The sequence below is a fragment of the Pangasianodon hypophthalmus genome, chromosome 3 (assembly GCF_027358585.1).
Source record: "Pangasianodon hypophthalmus isolate fPanHyp1 chromosome 3, fPanHyp1.pri, whole genome shotgun sequence".
Classification (NCBI taxonomy): Eukaryota; Metazoa; Chordata; class Actinopteri; order Siluriformes; family Pangasiidae; genus Pangasianodon; species Pangasianodon hypophthalmus.
The window spans coordinates 15,092,460-15,108,814 of record NC_069712.1 but is presented as its reverse complement, the minus strand read 5'-3'; the positions used below and the strand labels follow the sequence as shown (position 1 = coordinate 15,108,814).

The 16,355-nt window shown below is 39.5% G+C and overlaps 1 protein-coding gene across 4 annotated transcripts in view; it reads left to right on the top strand.

Moving 5' to 3' along the window:
• smap1 (small ArfGAP 1) overlaps positions 1-16,355 on the top strand; it is a 107,321-nt gene that overhangs the window by 22,079 nt on the left and 68,887 nt on the right. For all 4 annotated transcript variants that reach the window (XM_026936837.3, XM_026936828.3, XM_026936856.3 and 1 more), the window contains exons 2-3: positions 11,145-11,278; positions 13,218-13,303. In XM_026936837.3, the coding sequence (XP_026792638.1) occupies positions 11,145-11,278; positions 13,218-13,303 (220 nt within the window). The remainder of the gene's footprint in view (positions 1-11,144; positions 11,279-13,217; positions 13,304-16,355) is intronic.

Below are 16,355 nucleotides of genomic sequence, written 5' to 3'. Positions count from 1 at the left end.
TGCTCATGTGGCCATGCGTTATATCACAGGAATGATTGTGCACAGATTGCAAATAGCAGAGCAGGGCTGGAATTATACTGCAGTAAAATTGGTATTATGATATTGGTAAAGGCTGCAGTGATTGCTTTCTATGTGGTTGTGTTCCAGGCGCATCAAGCTTAGTGCCACGCAGTTTCTAGGCTGTCCTGAAAGCTAACCAATTTCACATGTTCCCTAATCCCTATGAGTGTTCACCAAGGACAAATTAGACACTCATGCACCCTGACAAATCTGTAATTAGAGCTGTCCAGTTCATGCCATTTAACACGTCACATAACATTTTCCTATATACATTTTCAATCATTTCATATTTGGCAATGTTTTTGGTTAATTGTAAGACCTATTCTCCTACTCTGTGATTATAGCTTTATATTATATTGGGATTTGCATTTGCAACTCAAGAAAAATAAGCATATAGACCATATTTCATGACTGCTCCTAATCTCTCCTAATTGCTGTTTCTACCCAGACATATTCAACCCTCAGTGTGAGTTATTGCACTACTTAACTCTGTCTGTAAGGTTCACATTCATTCATTCATGTGGCAGCAGCACAATGCATAAAATATTGCAGATACAAATCAGGATCTTCAGTTAATGTTCACATCAGAAGAGGAAAAATGTGCTCTCAGTGATGTCTATAGTTGAAGATTGGAAAAACAGTGCCTGTAAGTCTGTGCCCACTGTAGACTCAGATTCCAGTTCTTGGCTGACAGGAGTGGGAGACCCAATGTGGTCTTCTGCTGTTGTAGACCATTCAACTCATGGCTTGACATGTTGTGTATTCAGAGATGCTTTTCTGCTCGCCACAGTTGTAAAAAGCGATTATTTGTGTTACTATAGTCTTCTTGTCAGCTTAAACCAGTCTGGCAGTTCTCCCATGACCTCTCTGATCAGCAAGGTGTTACTGCCTGCATAACTGCTACTCACTCGCTACTCTTTGTTTTTTGCACCATTCGGTATACAGACTGTGTGGAAAAATCCCAGACGATCAACAGTTTCTGAAATGAAATGGAGCCGTCTGGCACCAGCGAGCATGCCACCATCAACATCACTGAGATCACATTTTCCCCCAGTTCTGCTGTTTGAGGTGAACATTAACTGAAGCTCTTGAACTTTATCTGCATGATTTTATGCATTGCGCTGCTGCCACATGAATGGCAGGTTGGCTAATGTCTGAAATGTTGGCCAATGACTTGATGACATCTTGAAACAGACTTCCTCCTAGCAATAACAGTGTAATGTCCACTGGCGATAGATGAAAACTACTGGAGATTCCTGTTAGCCTCAATTATTAGTCATTTATCTCAAGCTTCTTTTCTCATGTCCTAGTTTAGCTTGTCAAATTTAGTCTGAGGTACCAATTAATTCTCTCATACAGAAAAGAGGCCAAAACATGCAAAAGAAAAATACAGAAAAACAGTTCCTCAAACATTCATTCCCACTTCATACATTCTCATAACACATTACACACACCCCTATATTCTCACAACACATTGCACACACACACCTACATTCTCATAACACATTACCTCAGGCCTAGACTCAGATCTCCAGCACGCCTTGACGGGCACAAATGATCTTTAGTGAACTCTTCTCTTGTTTTTAATATTTATCATCTCTTTTTATTTCTGTTCTGCTTTTGTTCTTGCATGATTGCATGATTATGCATAGTGTAATCAGCTTAAACTCTGTACCTACATGAATTATTGATGAACTGAGCTTGTTTGTGAGTTTCACATTTACATGTGCAGATGGTGAGAGCAAGAAAAGAGGAGAAAAGGGAGCGGAAACATACTGTTTGTACGGGTGCTGTTCTGCTGTGCCGTGATTAGGAGTTTGGGTCCTAATCAGTTTTTAGTGTCAGGCAGTGAGGAGGGAAGGTGGAAGTTGTACTGGCAGCCTTCCAGTGAACTTCGAACAGCCCAGTAGAATCTGGAGAAAAAAAAAATCAACACCATTCTCTTCACCCCAGCTTTACTGAGTACTTCTCAGTTTTTTTTGGTCTCTCACTCTCTCCTTTTCAGTCTCCAACCCTTACTCTGCCTCTTTTGAGCCTTTTTTATGATTGATGATCTCTATTTCTCTTTTTCTGTCTCTCTCCCTTTATATATATTATCTCCCTTGCTGCAGGGTGTAGGGCAGCAGCGGAGAAAAAGGAGCTGCCGTCCCTACGAGTACTGTGGCTTCAGAAATTTGAGAGATGGAGTAGATAAGGCAACTGTTGTTTATTTTGACAAATGCATTCTGGTAGCCTTGGGGTGACATTGACAAAACAATGCAGGCGTCCCATTTTTGTTCATGTAAAAACAGAGGGGCTTGAGTTTGTGTAGGCGATAGTCAGCAGGCTGAAGATTCGTTTATGGCCGTTATTAGGGATTATAGAGGGTTATTTGAATATTTATTTGGATATGCAATTTCTTAAATGGTCCAAATAGGTTATTCAATTACTCCATTTGGAATGTGCAATCCAAAATGAAGTTATTTGCATATTCTGTACATTATGTATATTCTATCAGCAAGTGATTAAGCGATTAATGGTGACTTCCAAGTAGCGCTTTAGGGGTGGGCAATTTGACAAATATCATATCAGGATATTTGAAGACATTTCCACAGTGCACAATGTGTATCTCGATATATGTATATACATATATTCCTTGTCTTCAGAAAGAAATGATTTAATACAAAAAGGGTGAAAAATTAAAAACTCTCATTTTTATTTCAAAGTTTTAAAGATTCGCTCAAATTTTACCATCAGTAGCAGCTGCTTCCAATTTTACTATTGTTTATTTTTATTGATATAGTTTTATTGTTATTTAAATTGTCATTTTTATTTTAAACATTTTAAGTGTTATAAAATGGTACTGCAATATCTCAGAAAAGTATATTGAAATATACTTGATCATGTTATTGATGTTATATTGACTTATTGCCCAGCCCTATGCTTTATGTGGAAATGCTTTACTTAGCTTATAATCTTATGCCAGACCAAGTGGACGTTCTTCTACTCATAAATAATATAGCAGAGATTTGCTACACTATGAAAGAAGTGAGGCTACTATTTTGGTAGCTAGTTTTCTTTTCTTTTTTTTTTTGATAAATGAGTTTGTATTTTTACTATTTGCTATTACCTGTATGTGTGGAAAGTGTCTGTTGTGAGGAGGAAAAGGTCATGGAGCATGAGCCGGTAATGAGTGAGTGTCTGCACTTGTATGTGTACTGTGTCTGCTCTGTGTGTTGCAGTGAGAGAGGGAACCTGAGAGAGAACAATGCTTCATGGAGCTGGAAATGGAAATAAGAAAGTGTCCCCTTGTCTGTGGGGACTTTATGTTTATTTTTTATTTATTTTTTTTTAATGTTTAAATAATTAGTACTGAAAAGTACCATTTTTGCTATATTACAGTGCATCAGCAGCATTCTTTTGAACAAAACAATCTTCCTCCAGTGTCCTCATTTCTCCCTTCTTATAATTTTTCAGAACAAAGACAGCTCCATGTTTAGCTTAGTTTTAAACAGCTGCTTTGTGGTTACAAGGACAAAAGTGCACAATAAACCATTGTTCTTTTTTTATTTATTTGTAATAATGAAAAATACTTTACTAATCAGGCAAAATTGCCCACTGCAAGCAGGTATACATGCTCCTGGCTTAAGGGTTAAGTGTGCAAAGAGGCCAGAGCGGTGTAGAACAGCCGCGAACCTCGTCTACACACCCTTTCCTCCTTGTACACACAGACACCCAGAGATCCTTGGACCATGCCAGTACAGTCGGGCTAAATTTAAAAACAGTGAAGAATTCATTTAGGTTGCCTTTTAATTGCATTTTAAGGTAGCACCACCCAGCTCAGGGACTTGGGTATAATCCAGGTACAGCAGACTCTCCCAAATGTCATAATGTTATCTCCCTTACCAGCTGTTCATTACAGCCTTGTGGGCTCTTTCTTAATGCCTCAATGTAGCAGGGCTCAGCCGTTCCAAAAGGATTTCACATAACCTGCCTTTCTTTTCACCTCTCTCTGTCTGTCTGTCTGTCTGTCTGTCTGTATGTCTGTCTGTCTGTGTATGTGTGTGTATAAAGGGGTGTGGTTTTGTGCTAGCTCAATAGTTGTATTGTATGCTGGCGTGGTGTTCATCTATAATTTGTTGCCATGTAGTTAGAAATTTCTTGCTAGTGCAGAACAATTGCAGCTTTAACCCCTGTCTCTCTGGATCTGCTGCAACCAGCTGTTCAGAAGAAGATAGAAAGAACAAAAAAAAAATCCAGCAAGAAAGCACGTGCCCGTGTCCTGTCTGAAAGCGGCAGTCTCTTTGCCAAACAATTGAGGCTGGCTTTGGTCCATGCAGACGTGTAGAGAGCCGGTCACAAATAGGACAGGGTTAGTTAAGCTTGTCTTAGCTTTGAGCTGCTGCTCTCCTCCACTCTGCTGCTCTTGGCTCACCTAGCTCAGAAAGTCTGAAACTGAAAAAGGGAGAGAGACAGATAAGGGCTGAAACAGGAATGACCAAAGATCTAGGCTGCCTTGTATTACAAAAAGTAAAGAGGGACCTTTCTTCACATTGGTCTCTAGGGTGGAGGTCCAAGACTCACTCATGCCTTCTTGAAGGTATAAAAAGAAATAAAGAAATTAAGACTTCCACCATTGGGCTGTTTTTTTTTTATGGTGATTTGTGCCATGGAAATTATTGTTTGTGCCAGTTGGGTGGCGAGTGTTCCAGGCTGGATGAGTGTGTTTAATGCAGGTACTGTATATATGGGCGGCTGTCATAATGGGGGTGAAAAAGTGAAGCCAAATTGTCTGAGACCCTCTAGTGGCTGGCTGCACTACAATTTTTAACCCCGACTGTTCCCATGTTAGTGAATGGAGGCCGACAAACAAACTTACATTTTATTTTACAGCTCCACAAATTATTTTCGGAAATAGTGTTCTGTCATGTTTACAAGTTCAGTTAACCTTATTTTTTTGTATGATTAATGTGATTTATATGATTTATTTAATGATAAATAAAAGAGCATGGTTGATGAGGTGACTGACAGTTTTGGACATGACAATCAATCCTCATGAAAGTGCACACACTCTTCAAGGCACACCTGAATCTCTTGACAGATCTGTAGCTCTGTAGTTTGTAGTTCAGATCTGTAGTTTCTCCAGTATGTTGCTCATTTTATATGACACTGCTATTATTATTATATTATTATGATATTGATATTACTGAAATTATAACTAGCAAACCAACATGAGTGAACGAAGTGATGGCGCAAACCAAGGCATCTAACACTAATTCAATTTCATAACAATTTATTGTACAGTGAGAGTAAAAAGTATTTGATCCCTTGCTGATTTTGTTGGTTTGCCCACTAATAAAGAGATGATCATTCTATACTTTTAATGGTAGATGTATTCTAACATGGAGAGACAGAATATCAAAACGAAAATCCAGAAAATAACTTTAAAGAATATATTTTAATTGATTTGTATTTCATTGAGGGAAATAAGTATTTGATCCCTCTATCCAAAAGCACTTAATACTTGGTGGCACAGCCTTTGTTTGCAAGCACAGCGGACAGACGTTTGTTGTAGTTAACCACAAGGTTAGCACACATATCAGGGGGAATTTTGGCCCACTCTTCTTTGCAGATCCTCTCTAAATCATTAAGGTTGGTGGGCTGTCGCTTGGCAACTCGGACCTTCAGCTCCCTCCATAGATTTTCGATTGGATTGAGGTCCGGAGACTGGCTGGGCCACTCCATGACCTTAATGTGGTTCTTCTTGAGCCACTCCTTTGTTGCCTTTGCTGTATGCTTCGGGTCGTTGTCATGTTGGAAGACCCAACCACGGCCCATTTTCAACTTCCTGGCAGAGGGGAGGAGGTTGTCCCTCAGGACTGCACGGTACATGGCTCCATCCATCTTCCCACTGATGTGGTGAAGTAGCCCTGTGCCCTTGGCAGAGAAACACCCCCAAAACATAATGCTTCCACCTCCATGCTTGACGGTGGGCACAGTGGGGACATAGGCAGCATTTTTCTTCCTCCACACATGACGAGTAGAGTTTAGGCCAAATAGTTCAATTTTGGTCTCGTCTGACCACAGAACCTTCTCCCAATCACTTTGTACATCTTTGAGGTGATCATTGGCATACTTTAGGCAGGCCTCCACATGTGCCTTCTTAAGCAGGGGTACCTTTTGGGCACTGCAGGATTTTAATCCATTGCGGCGCAAAGTGTTGCCAATTGTTTTCCTGGTGACTGTGGTCCCAGCTGCCTTGAGGTCATTCACTAACTCCTGCTGTGTGGTTGCAGGCCGATTTCTCACAGTTCTCATGAACATTGCCACCCCACGAGGTGAAATCTTCTGTGGAGCACCAGACCGAGGTCTATTGATGGTCATGTTATACTTCTTAAATTTTCTCACAATTGCACCAATGGTTGTTACTTTAATACCCAGCATCTTGCTAATGTTTTTGTAGCCCATTCCAGATTTGCGCAGGTCAACAATCCTGTCTCTGAGGTCCTGAGAGAGTTCTTTGGTCTTACCCATGTTGGAGAGTTTGGAATCTGTCTGATTGTCTGATTCTGTGAACAGGTGTCTTTCATACAGGTGATTAGTTAGAACAGGTGTCTTCAATTCAGGTAACAAGTTGATTGGGAGTGTCTAACTGGTCTGTGAAAGCCAGAACTCCTAATGCATACTAGGGGATCAAATACTTATTTCCCTCAATGAAATACAAATCAATTAATATATATTCTTTAAAGTTATTTTCTGGATTTTCGTTTTGATATTCTGTCTGTCCATGTTAGAATATATCTACCATTAAAAGTATAGAATGATCATCTCTTTATTAGTGGGCAAACCAACAAAATCAGCAAGGGATCAAATACTTTTTACTCTCACTGTATGTATGACCACAGATATCATTCAAAGCAGCTTTGTAAGGTTAGCCAATCACTCCTTTGTAAAAGAACTCCACCGACAGAATGAGCAGAGCATAAAAGAGTGCACATCTCCATTCAGATGGGTAACTTATTGCAAGTGTGAGAGCTAGATGAAAATCATGGAGAGCAGTGATTTCTTTTTCCTTAAAAATGGGTTGTGTTGCATGAAAATGTTCTGCTGTACCAGTATATTTTCAGTTGGTACATTATATTAGCTACTTAAGCTGTACTTTTATTACTTTGATTAAAATGATAGATTAGTCAAGGTCATCTAGCTTGCAAATGGTAGCTCAGTCAGTCATGACTCAACGTTCTAAAATCTTTTCCTGTCAATGGTAAAAATGATAGACTTGCTAAAATTATTTGGCTACATTTTCTCATTTTTCATGTTAATTAATAACACTATACATGCCGCTTAGAGTTAGCTGTTGTGCCATCTTAAGTTGCACTTCAGATAATATCTCACAGCATGCGCTCTGCAGATATGAACAAGAAGCGTGTCGATCACCAATATGGGTGGGCGCGAGGTGGCCCCACTGTCCAACCGGCTATATCTGCTGCACAGAGTCTGGCTCCAAGGTCTCTACTCTGCAGACTATGGCTCCAATTTTTTTGAAAGATGCTGACTTTCAATTCAACCAAAAAAAGGCTTTAAAACCTCACAATGGACTTACATGCTGCCATGTTGTCCACTCATCTATACAGTCATTGGTTTAATTTGTTGTTTCGTGTTGTACAGCGTAGTGTGGGTTCAGGTTATGATTCTGCAGAGAGGACTATCTGTATCCACCCAAGAAGGTAAAAAGTTATTCTGCAGTCACAGAACTACCCTCAACTGCCCCGGGGCACTGTATAATAGCTAACCCTACTCTCTGAACCTCAGCTTCCTTCAGGATAGGCTTGGGACGGTTGGCGATAGTATGGGGAATCACTAATAAATTCAGACTATTGTGATATTGGTCAAGTTGGATGATTTAAATGTCTGCAGGAAAGTGTGATGTCTGCAGCTTTATGATTGACAAAAATAAAGTGTGTTGTATCTCATATGTGTTTTCTTTTAGCTTAGTTCATATCCTACACGGACCTTAATAACCTGCTGTCTAACTTTGGAGCAGAGCAACAAAACCTCTTTCTCTGATGCATCTTAGCTTCCCCTGTCCAGAAACGTGAACAGAGATTTGAATTAAGAAAGTGGAATGGCATATTGTTTATCAGGGCTACTCTGCTATACAAGAATTCAATAAGTATCTCCACTGCTGTTCAACACGGAGCACATGCACATATGGTGTATAAATAATTTTAATTTTAATCTTAATAATGAGCTTATTTACAGCTAATAACTCATTAGGTTTATGTACAACCCCGACTTCAGTGTTGCAAGCATTCCTCAGATTGGAAGAAGCCCAATTAGAAGTTGCAATTAGTTACCCAGGCCAATTTGAAACCATAAGATCTAGCCAGAAATTTGTATCTTGTAGCTCACAAGTATGTGATGGCTTTGAGTTCGCCACCCCACAGTTCCAGCTCCTCTCTGTGACTAATGAAACACATTTAATGGTGGGTGAGTTACGTAGTGGCTGCTTCTCAGGGGTGAGACACAATCTCCCAGCCCTTTATTAGATTAATAAATGTGGGTGGGTGGCAGCGGGAACGTGTGTATTGAGCTGGATAATAGTTAGGGTGGGGGAGAGATAAGAGACTGTTCGCTCATTACTGTGTCTCCACCCGAGTTTACGCTGCATCGGGAGTCTTATCGGCCTGTTCGCTCCATGTACTCCTCTTTTGTTCAATGTGTGGAGAACAGTGCTGAGACAGTCATTAATATCCTGTGTAATCATGCAGTGCCATGCATGAGTTATGAGCATGCTCAAAAAAATAAAGAACCCTTACCCACACGGTTTGTTATGCTAATAAGTCTTAGTGTATGCATATGCATGCGTGGATACTGTGAGTCAGTCTGCCAGGAGGCTGAGTGGTAACAGTGCCAGGGTCATAGGCACCTTCCTTCCTTCTTTCCTGTGGTCCAGTGGGCATGATGACCAATGCCAAGTACTCTAAAGGAAGTGTGAATCACATGCACAGTGTGTTTCTGTACAAGGGGGTGGGAGCAGGCTTCATTGGTTGAGGCCTAAAATATATGATGGGAGTCACAAAAAATGTCATTTTACAGCAAGGGCTGTAATTTATCCTCATCATACTTGGCATCCTGATCAACCCGATATCTGCTTATAAGTGCAGCGCTTGTATACGGTGTCTCTCTCTCTCTCTCTCTCTCATTATAGACTTTAACCTGAATCAGTTGCTGTCCAAAGTTGCTCGTTCCACTAGACTAAGCAGGGACTGTATCTTGCACCCATCCTTGTGGCAAAATTAACTGCATTCTTTATTTTTTTTATATCTATTAGTCCTTTGAACAAGATAAGATTTCAATATAGACCTTTTCCTACCACACAAGTAGACACCAAATACCAGACCTTGGAGATCCTGAGTGGTGCAAATGAAAAGCCTTTGCCCTATCATTGAGTGATCACAAGGTCAGATCCCAACAATGGCCAATTTTGGCTCTCTGGCTGGGCTAATGGCATACTATCTCTTTTCCCCCTCAATCACAGCAGCACTAGCCAGCAGATAGCGCTTTTGTCTGAATGTGTCACACTGTCCTGTGATGCAGCATGAGCAGCAGTTGGCAAAGTTGCAGATGTTGGCTTGACGTGTCTCGGAGGAAACGTGTTTTCTCCACCCTAGTGAGTGGGAATTGGCATGACCAACTTGGGGAGAAAATGGGGGAAATCATTGGCAGCAGCTTCAGTACCAAGAGTTCCACATGTATTTTTTTATTTTTTTAATACCTGTTTTTTTTTAATACCTAAGATTGTATCAGCAGGACTTGCAACACTTTTTTTAATTGCTGATTTGTTATACATTCCATAGGTTCTCATGACTGACTTCTAGGGTACTTTCACATTTGCAGCGTTTAATCCATTTGAATCAAACCCCGTTGCGTTTTACTTTTTGGTGCGGTTTGTTTAGGCAGTGGAGAACACACTAATCACACTCAGGTGTGGACCAAAGTAGTCACTCTGAGAGCATCGGAGTGAAGTGGTCTTGTAGCAGTGATCTTGTACTGGTTCCACTCCAACACTAGCACAGGTTATTTGCAGTGAAAAAACTTGCGGGTGACATTTTTCTGTAGATGTGAGCTGTTCATCTGAGCTATGATGCGCAAACTGAGCCAAAGCACAGAGGAATAGCACTGCAAGAAATGCAATGTGTTATGGATATTTGGACCGATGGGAGGGGGAAAAAAATGCTGAATGCGATACACAAAATGTCTGAAACTAATTATTTATATAATTATCTAGTAATTTATTGAGACTTGCTGTGTCACTCAGCGGGTTGCACCATATACATGTACAAGCATAGAATTTCAAAACACGCAAGCACACAATAGTCTGGTTTTTGGTGCTGACTGTGTCTGTCAAAAGCAATATTCAGTGATTTTATTCTTTCAGGCAAAGATTTCTCAAAAAACATACCAACACAAAAAACTGCAAACACAGTGCAAACAAAAATACTTTTGTATTCATATTGGATGTGAGTTCACAGATGGTTTTAGTGCATTGATACTTTCATTAAAGTAAGTTTAAATTAAAATCCTACAGTTTTTTTTTTTTTTTTTTTTTTTGTATTTTGTCCAGTAACCCTCATTATCCAAATGGCTGATCAGACAAAGAAATAGCAGTTATTCAAGCACTTCTCCATGTCCTCCACACTCTGGTATGATAACGCAGCCACTACTGTTATCACTGAGACTCCTACAGTCATCTCGCTATTTGGTCGAAAATGAACTAGCACTACATCCCAGAACCAAATTCCTGTGTAGTCCAGTGGATGGTATTGTGACTGTAGTGCTGTGTAGAGTGTTTGCTGAAGTACGTTGTTATCACCTGTCTGTTAAGGAAGGTGTATTTCAAGGTCAGTACCTTGTGGATGCAGCAGTTGTGTGCGAGAATCTGTCAGGAGCAGCTTTCTGACAAACACAAACTCTGCTTTTGATATTTGTTTGTAGATTCTCATTACATTCCATGTGCAAACCTAAAACAACAGTGGAAAGACAGTGCATAGAGGGACATTAAGAGATTTGTGGTATAAGAGATGCTTCTTTTCTTTGTGCAGGACCTCGATGGGCTTCCTGGAACCTAGGTGTGTTTATCTGTATCAGGTGTGCTGGAATCCACCGGAACCTGGGAGTGCACATATCCCGCGTCAAATCAGTCAACCTGGACCAATGGACTCCCGAGCAAATCCAGGTACTGTCCTCTACTGTTAATCAGTAATCCTAAGATTGACACGTTAATATTGATGCTGTCTGATCTTTGTGGAGGTTTTTCTACTCTCGGTTGAATTTTAAAAACCATTACAGTTTTTACATTTAAAACTGCTAGAAAGAATTCTGTAGGTATGAGTGACTAAAGTGACACTTGTCCTGCAATTTTATGATGATCTGAATGCTACCATGCTTTCTGGATTTGAAAGAGGAAGGGTCAGTGTGTGTATATAATGTATACTGATATTGGTTACACCCTCATTATTTGGCTTCATATACAGTATGTTGGCAACAGGCCCTTAAAGCCTTACAGTTAGTTTCTTACTGTTAACTATAGTTTCTGTGATAAATTTAACATTTGCAATGTTTTTTCCTGTCATTTTCCTACGACGAATTTGAGTTGAGTGGAACTATATTTAGTTGATGTCAGGTGTACCAAAGTACCAAGAATTAGCCAACTGCTCATTTTCTCCAGCCACAAAAACGGAATTCTGTCTGCTCACCGCAGTCTTTTTGTGCCGGAGCGTGAACAAAACTGCATCTAGTTTAGTTAATTTAGCATAATAGTTTACGTGTGTTAATGGCGAGGAGTTCAACATTTCAATGTGAGAATTAGAGTAGCTGCACTATGATTGAGATAATCATAATCTGCACCTAGTTCTGTAAAAATGGTATCCAATGTGCATTTTCATCTAATTAACAAAATGTTTTCTAATACTCATTATTAACACATTGAAAACCCCAAACTACAGTTCCTGATTATGTTTTCATGTTCATATGATAAAACCTCAGTATACTATAAATGGAAAATTACCACACAGTTAATCTTATCTCCTGGCAAAAATCAGTTTTTAAAGGTTAATAAACCGCTTGCCGTTTCGTTATACTGGGCAGTTAAATGAGAGGTCTATAAAGCTCAATTTGCATCCGTTTTATTAAACGACATGCGTGCTGCTTCTGCATTTTGCAGTGCCATGCTCTGCTGATAACTATAGCTTTTTAAACTAGCAAAAAGTGAGGAAGTAACAATGGAGTGCAGACAAGTGCAATCTTACATTGCTTACTTCTCTGTCCATGAGCAATTTGTTGCTAGAAATATGTATGAAATCCACCAACACACCACTCAGTGTCCATGACTCACATGTAAAAACAAAAGCACTGTGGAAGCCCCACTCCTCTTACCCGCTGTTCTAGCACTAGCACTGTTCATGTGTTGTTTACATTTCCAGGAAGATGCTGCTTCCTGTCAGTAGGTGCTCTGACACCCTCTCGCTGTTCTGATCCAGCAGAAAATATGATTTTTTTTGTGGTTTTTAGTTATAATTATTAGTTAGGGATACAAGTCAGAAGTTAGGGATACATATTTCCTGAATGTAAATGCTTATTATGTGACAGATCTTTAGTGCCACAAACTAAACTAAAAAAAAATTTTTTTCCCCCCAAAACCATGATTCCAGGGTTTTTAACTCTGACAGGTCTTTCCACCACAAATTTATTCACATAATGAGCTCCAGACACTCAAAAAATCTAGCTTCGTTTTTTAAGATGAAATTTTTTTTGTTTCTTTTTGGCTCATTACCAGAAGGTCATGAACCAGTGTTTTAAAGCCAGTACCCTACACAGCTGTTATTAAAAACAGCATGAATGATTTATTCTCCTTTGTCAGAAATGAGTAGCACAAAGAGAGCATCTCCTCTCTGAATACTAACTGGAGCTTTAATGGTTGATTAATTCTTGATTAGTAATTGCGTGACATTTTTTCCTCCTCACTCGTTCTTCGATGAGCTCCATCAAACCCATGGTAATTTGCCTCTCACAAAATTAAGAATGTGCATTGCTTACATTTGTTAGTTCATCTTGCTTTTTTTTTTATCTATCTGTTCCCATCTCTTCTTTCCTCTCTCCTGTGTATCTGTTTGCAGAGTGTGCAGAGCATGGGCAACACCAAGGCCAGACAGCTGTATGAAGCCCATCTGCCAGATAACTTCAGACGGCCACAAACCGACCAGTATCTTTTGGTGTATGTGTGTGTGTGTGTGTGTGTGTGTGCGCGCATGTATGTGGGTGTTTCTGATATATATCTGGTATGGTGTATGAAGCCCAGGTAGTGTGTGTTTAAAGATATGCCATGGATGTTCAGCCACAGTCCAGTTAACATTTCTGCTGAACCCAATAATGTACTGATGAGCTGATTCAGATGTACTCGAGCAGTATCACTGTTAGAACAAATTTCACTGCCTATTTAAAGGCAAAAATCTGCATTTAAATCCATGTTTTAAATTTTTATGCTAATCTGACCTTGTTACTTGATGTAAAAGAATGGTAAGAATAAACTGCAAACCTTATTTGTGCATGTTTATACATATTTATGGTTTCATATTAAATATTTGTAAATTGTTAGTATAAATTTCCAGCAGACACTGAAACTTAGTCTGTGCTAAAATGACAGTAGAGTCCTCTTTTCTAGGTTTTATAACTTTACGTGATTTATGTGATATGAATCACAATATACACTATATGGCCAAAAGTATGTGGACACCTGACCATCAAACCCATATGTGCTTTTTGAACATCCCATTCCAAATTTAGTCCCTCCCTTACTTTGCTGTTATAATAACTTCCACTCTTTTGGAAAGGCTTTTCACTAGATTTTGGAACGTGGCTGTGGATCTTTGCCCTTTCAGCCACATGAGCATTAGTGAGCTCAGGCATTCACGTTGGGCGAGGAGGCCTGGGGCACAGTCGGCATTCCAGTTTATCCTAAAGGTTGCATAATCTCTCGAGTTTTTCCACATCAACCTTCGTAAACCATGTCTTTATGGACCTCAGTTTGTGCACAGGGGCATTGTCATGCCCGTGTTTGTGCCTTTTAATTCCAGTGAAGAGAAACTGAAATACAGTTGTGCACTTTAAACTTTGTGGCAACAGTTTGGGGAAGACCCACATATGGGTGTGATGGCCACGTGTTCACTGACTTTTTGCCAAATAGTGTATAACATTATATATTAATATAATACTAGTCTAATTCGTTAAAATTCAAGTGCAGTTTTAAAGGACGTTGACAGCCATATTGCTGTCCATTAATGTTAGGTTTATTACTGCTTTATAAATATATAATCAGATTGCTTTGGCTGTGTCATTACAACACAATCATGCCAGTAATATTCTGAGCTCGGAGTCCAGTATCCACACTGCTCTCTCTTTTATAATGTACAGGAGAACTTCAGTGCCCTTAGGCAAGCTAGAGTCTCTAGTGACTCCACACTCCTCACTTAGATTTAGTGCTCAGATACAAGAGCCTTACACAGGATTTTACAGTATTTTAATGCAGAGCGACATGCAGCTTTCGCAGCTAACTCTTCTCACCTTGAGTTAGACCTGCGTACTATGAGGGAAGGTGAAACACACACACACACACATGCCTGAAATAGCAACACCTCTCCCTTTGTTTGTTTCTTTTGTCTCTTCTTGGGCATTGCTTTTTCCTCCTTCAGCCTGTCACACACAGCTGGCTTAATTGGGTGTGTATGGCAGTCCAGCTAATTCCATATTCTCCTCTTTGGAGCCTTTGCACACTTTAATTGAATTTCCTTGGCAGGCGCCCTGCTTATCTGCTCTCTAGTGTTTGGTGTGGGTGTGGAAATCGCTTCATTTCTATGCTGACCGCTGCAGTACAATACTCTTAACTGTCAAAATGGATTAATCTGGATAGTGAAGGTGAAGCTTCTTCCAGAAAAAAAGCCTGTGATAGAACTCGCTTTATTCAGAGGCGTCGGTTTTCCGAATGGAGATTTACATCTGGTGTCGTAGACTTTTTCCCTCTGCCAGATGTTGTCAAGCTCTGTGCCTCTGCTCCGTGTCTCATGTTTTTAATGATTCCACTAATAGAAGACTTGCACCACTTATGTAAGCACTGAAAATGGTAAAGAGAAGATATGCGATGAAAAGCAGCCTTTCTGCAGATAGAGAAGTATTTGTCTATTGTCCATGTCACTGTCACTCTGAAGTGCTCTTTAGCATTTTCTCTTCCTCTATGATGTTCTTTTTTCCCTACCTTCCTCCTCCTAGTTTGGTCTCTTTACTTTTTCATTTTTTTCTTTACCAGTGTTATTTCAGTCTGTCTCTTGGGCTCACTCTCTCACTCACCCTGTTTCATGCTGTTCTTGACCTTTGACTCTTCGTTTAAATTGTAGCAGAAATAAAGATTTGCTCACTATGGAAAGCAGGAGACTCTAATGAATAAAATTGAAGCGCAGTCTACCTCTATCCTGCTCTCTCTCTCCCTCTCTCTCTCTCTCTCTCTCTCTCTCCCTCTCCCTCTATTGTTCCATCACTCTGTTTATTGTGGATTGTTGACAAAATAATTACACAGTCCTTTTTGCTTATAGATAGCCTCAGTATTAGAATTCAGTTAAAATAAAAAATTATGTAATATAATGAATGACTTGGGGTGGTATTCAGACTTAAGTTCAAACGTTACATCAATATTTATGCCAGGAAAGTTCTCCATATTCACAGTGGTGCTTATGTCAGATTTCTGGGCAGACTGTTCAGATTATTAAAATTAATAGTAGCATGTAGTATAAACAAATGCATTAATTTGCCTGATTTCCTTGAGTAGTCAGATGGTTTTATAAAAATAACACATACAACACCGCCTTTAACTCAAGCACCTACTTTTAATCCTCAAAAAAAAAAAAATCGAGGGATAGAAATTGCAGACTACAGAAACCGATTTCTAATATGCGTCATGTAATACTAGTGGAGTATATAGTGAATATTTTGGTTCATGAATAGTCCTTATCGTAATTATCACGTTAATTGAATTCAAATTTGGTTTATTTTAACAGTCCTCAAGATAATTAATTTCTCCAGCTAAAATACTTCCTCTTCTTGGGAAAAACTCATGAACTTTAAAGGGATGAAGTGATTAATTAATGTATGTATTGTGTATTTAATCTTGCCCTTGAATGGCATTCAGTTGTTTTGTAATGTATTTACAATGCTCAAAACATAAATTTCAAGGTTACATATTGTGATTACAACAATCAGTGGTGCTG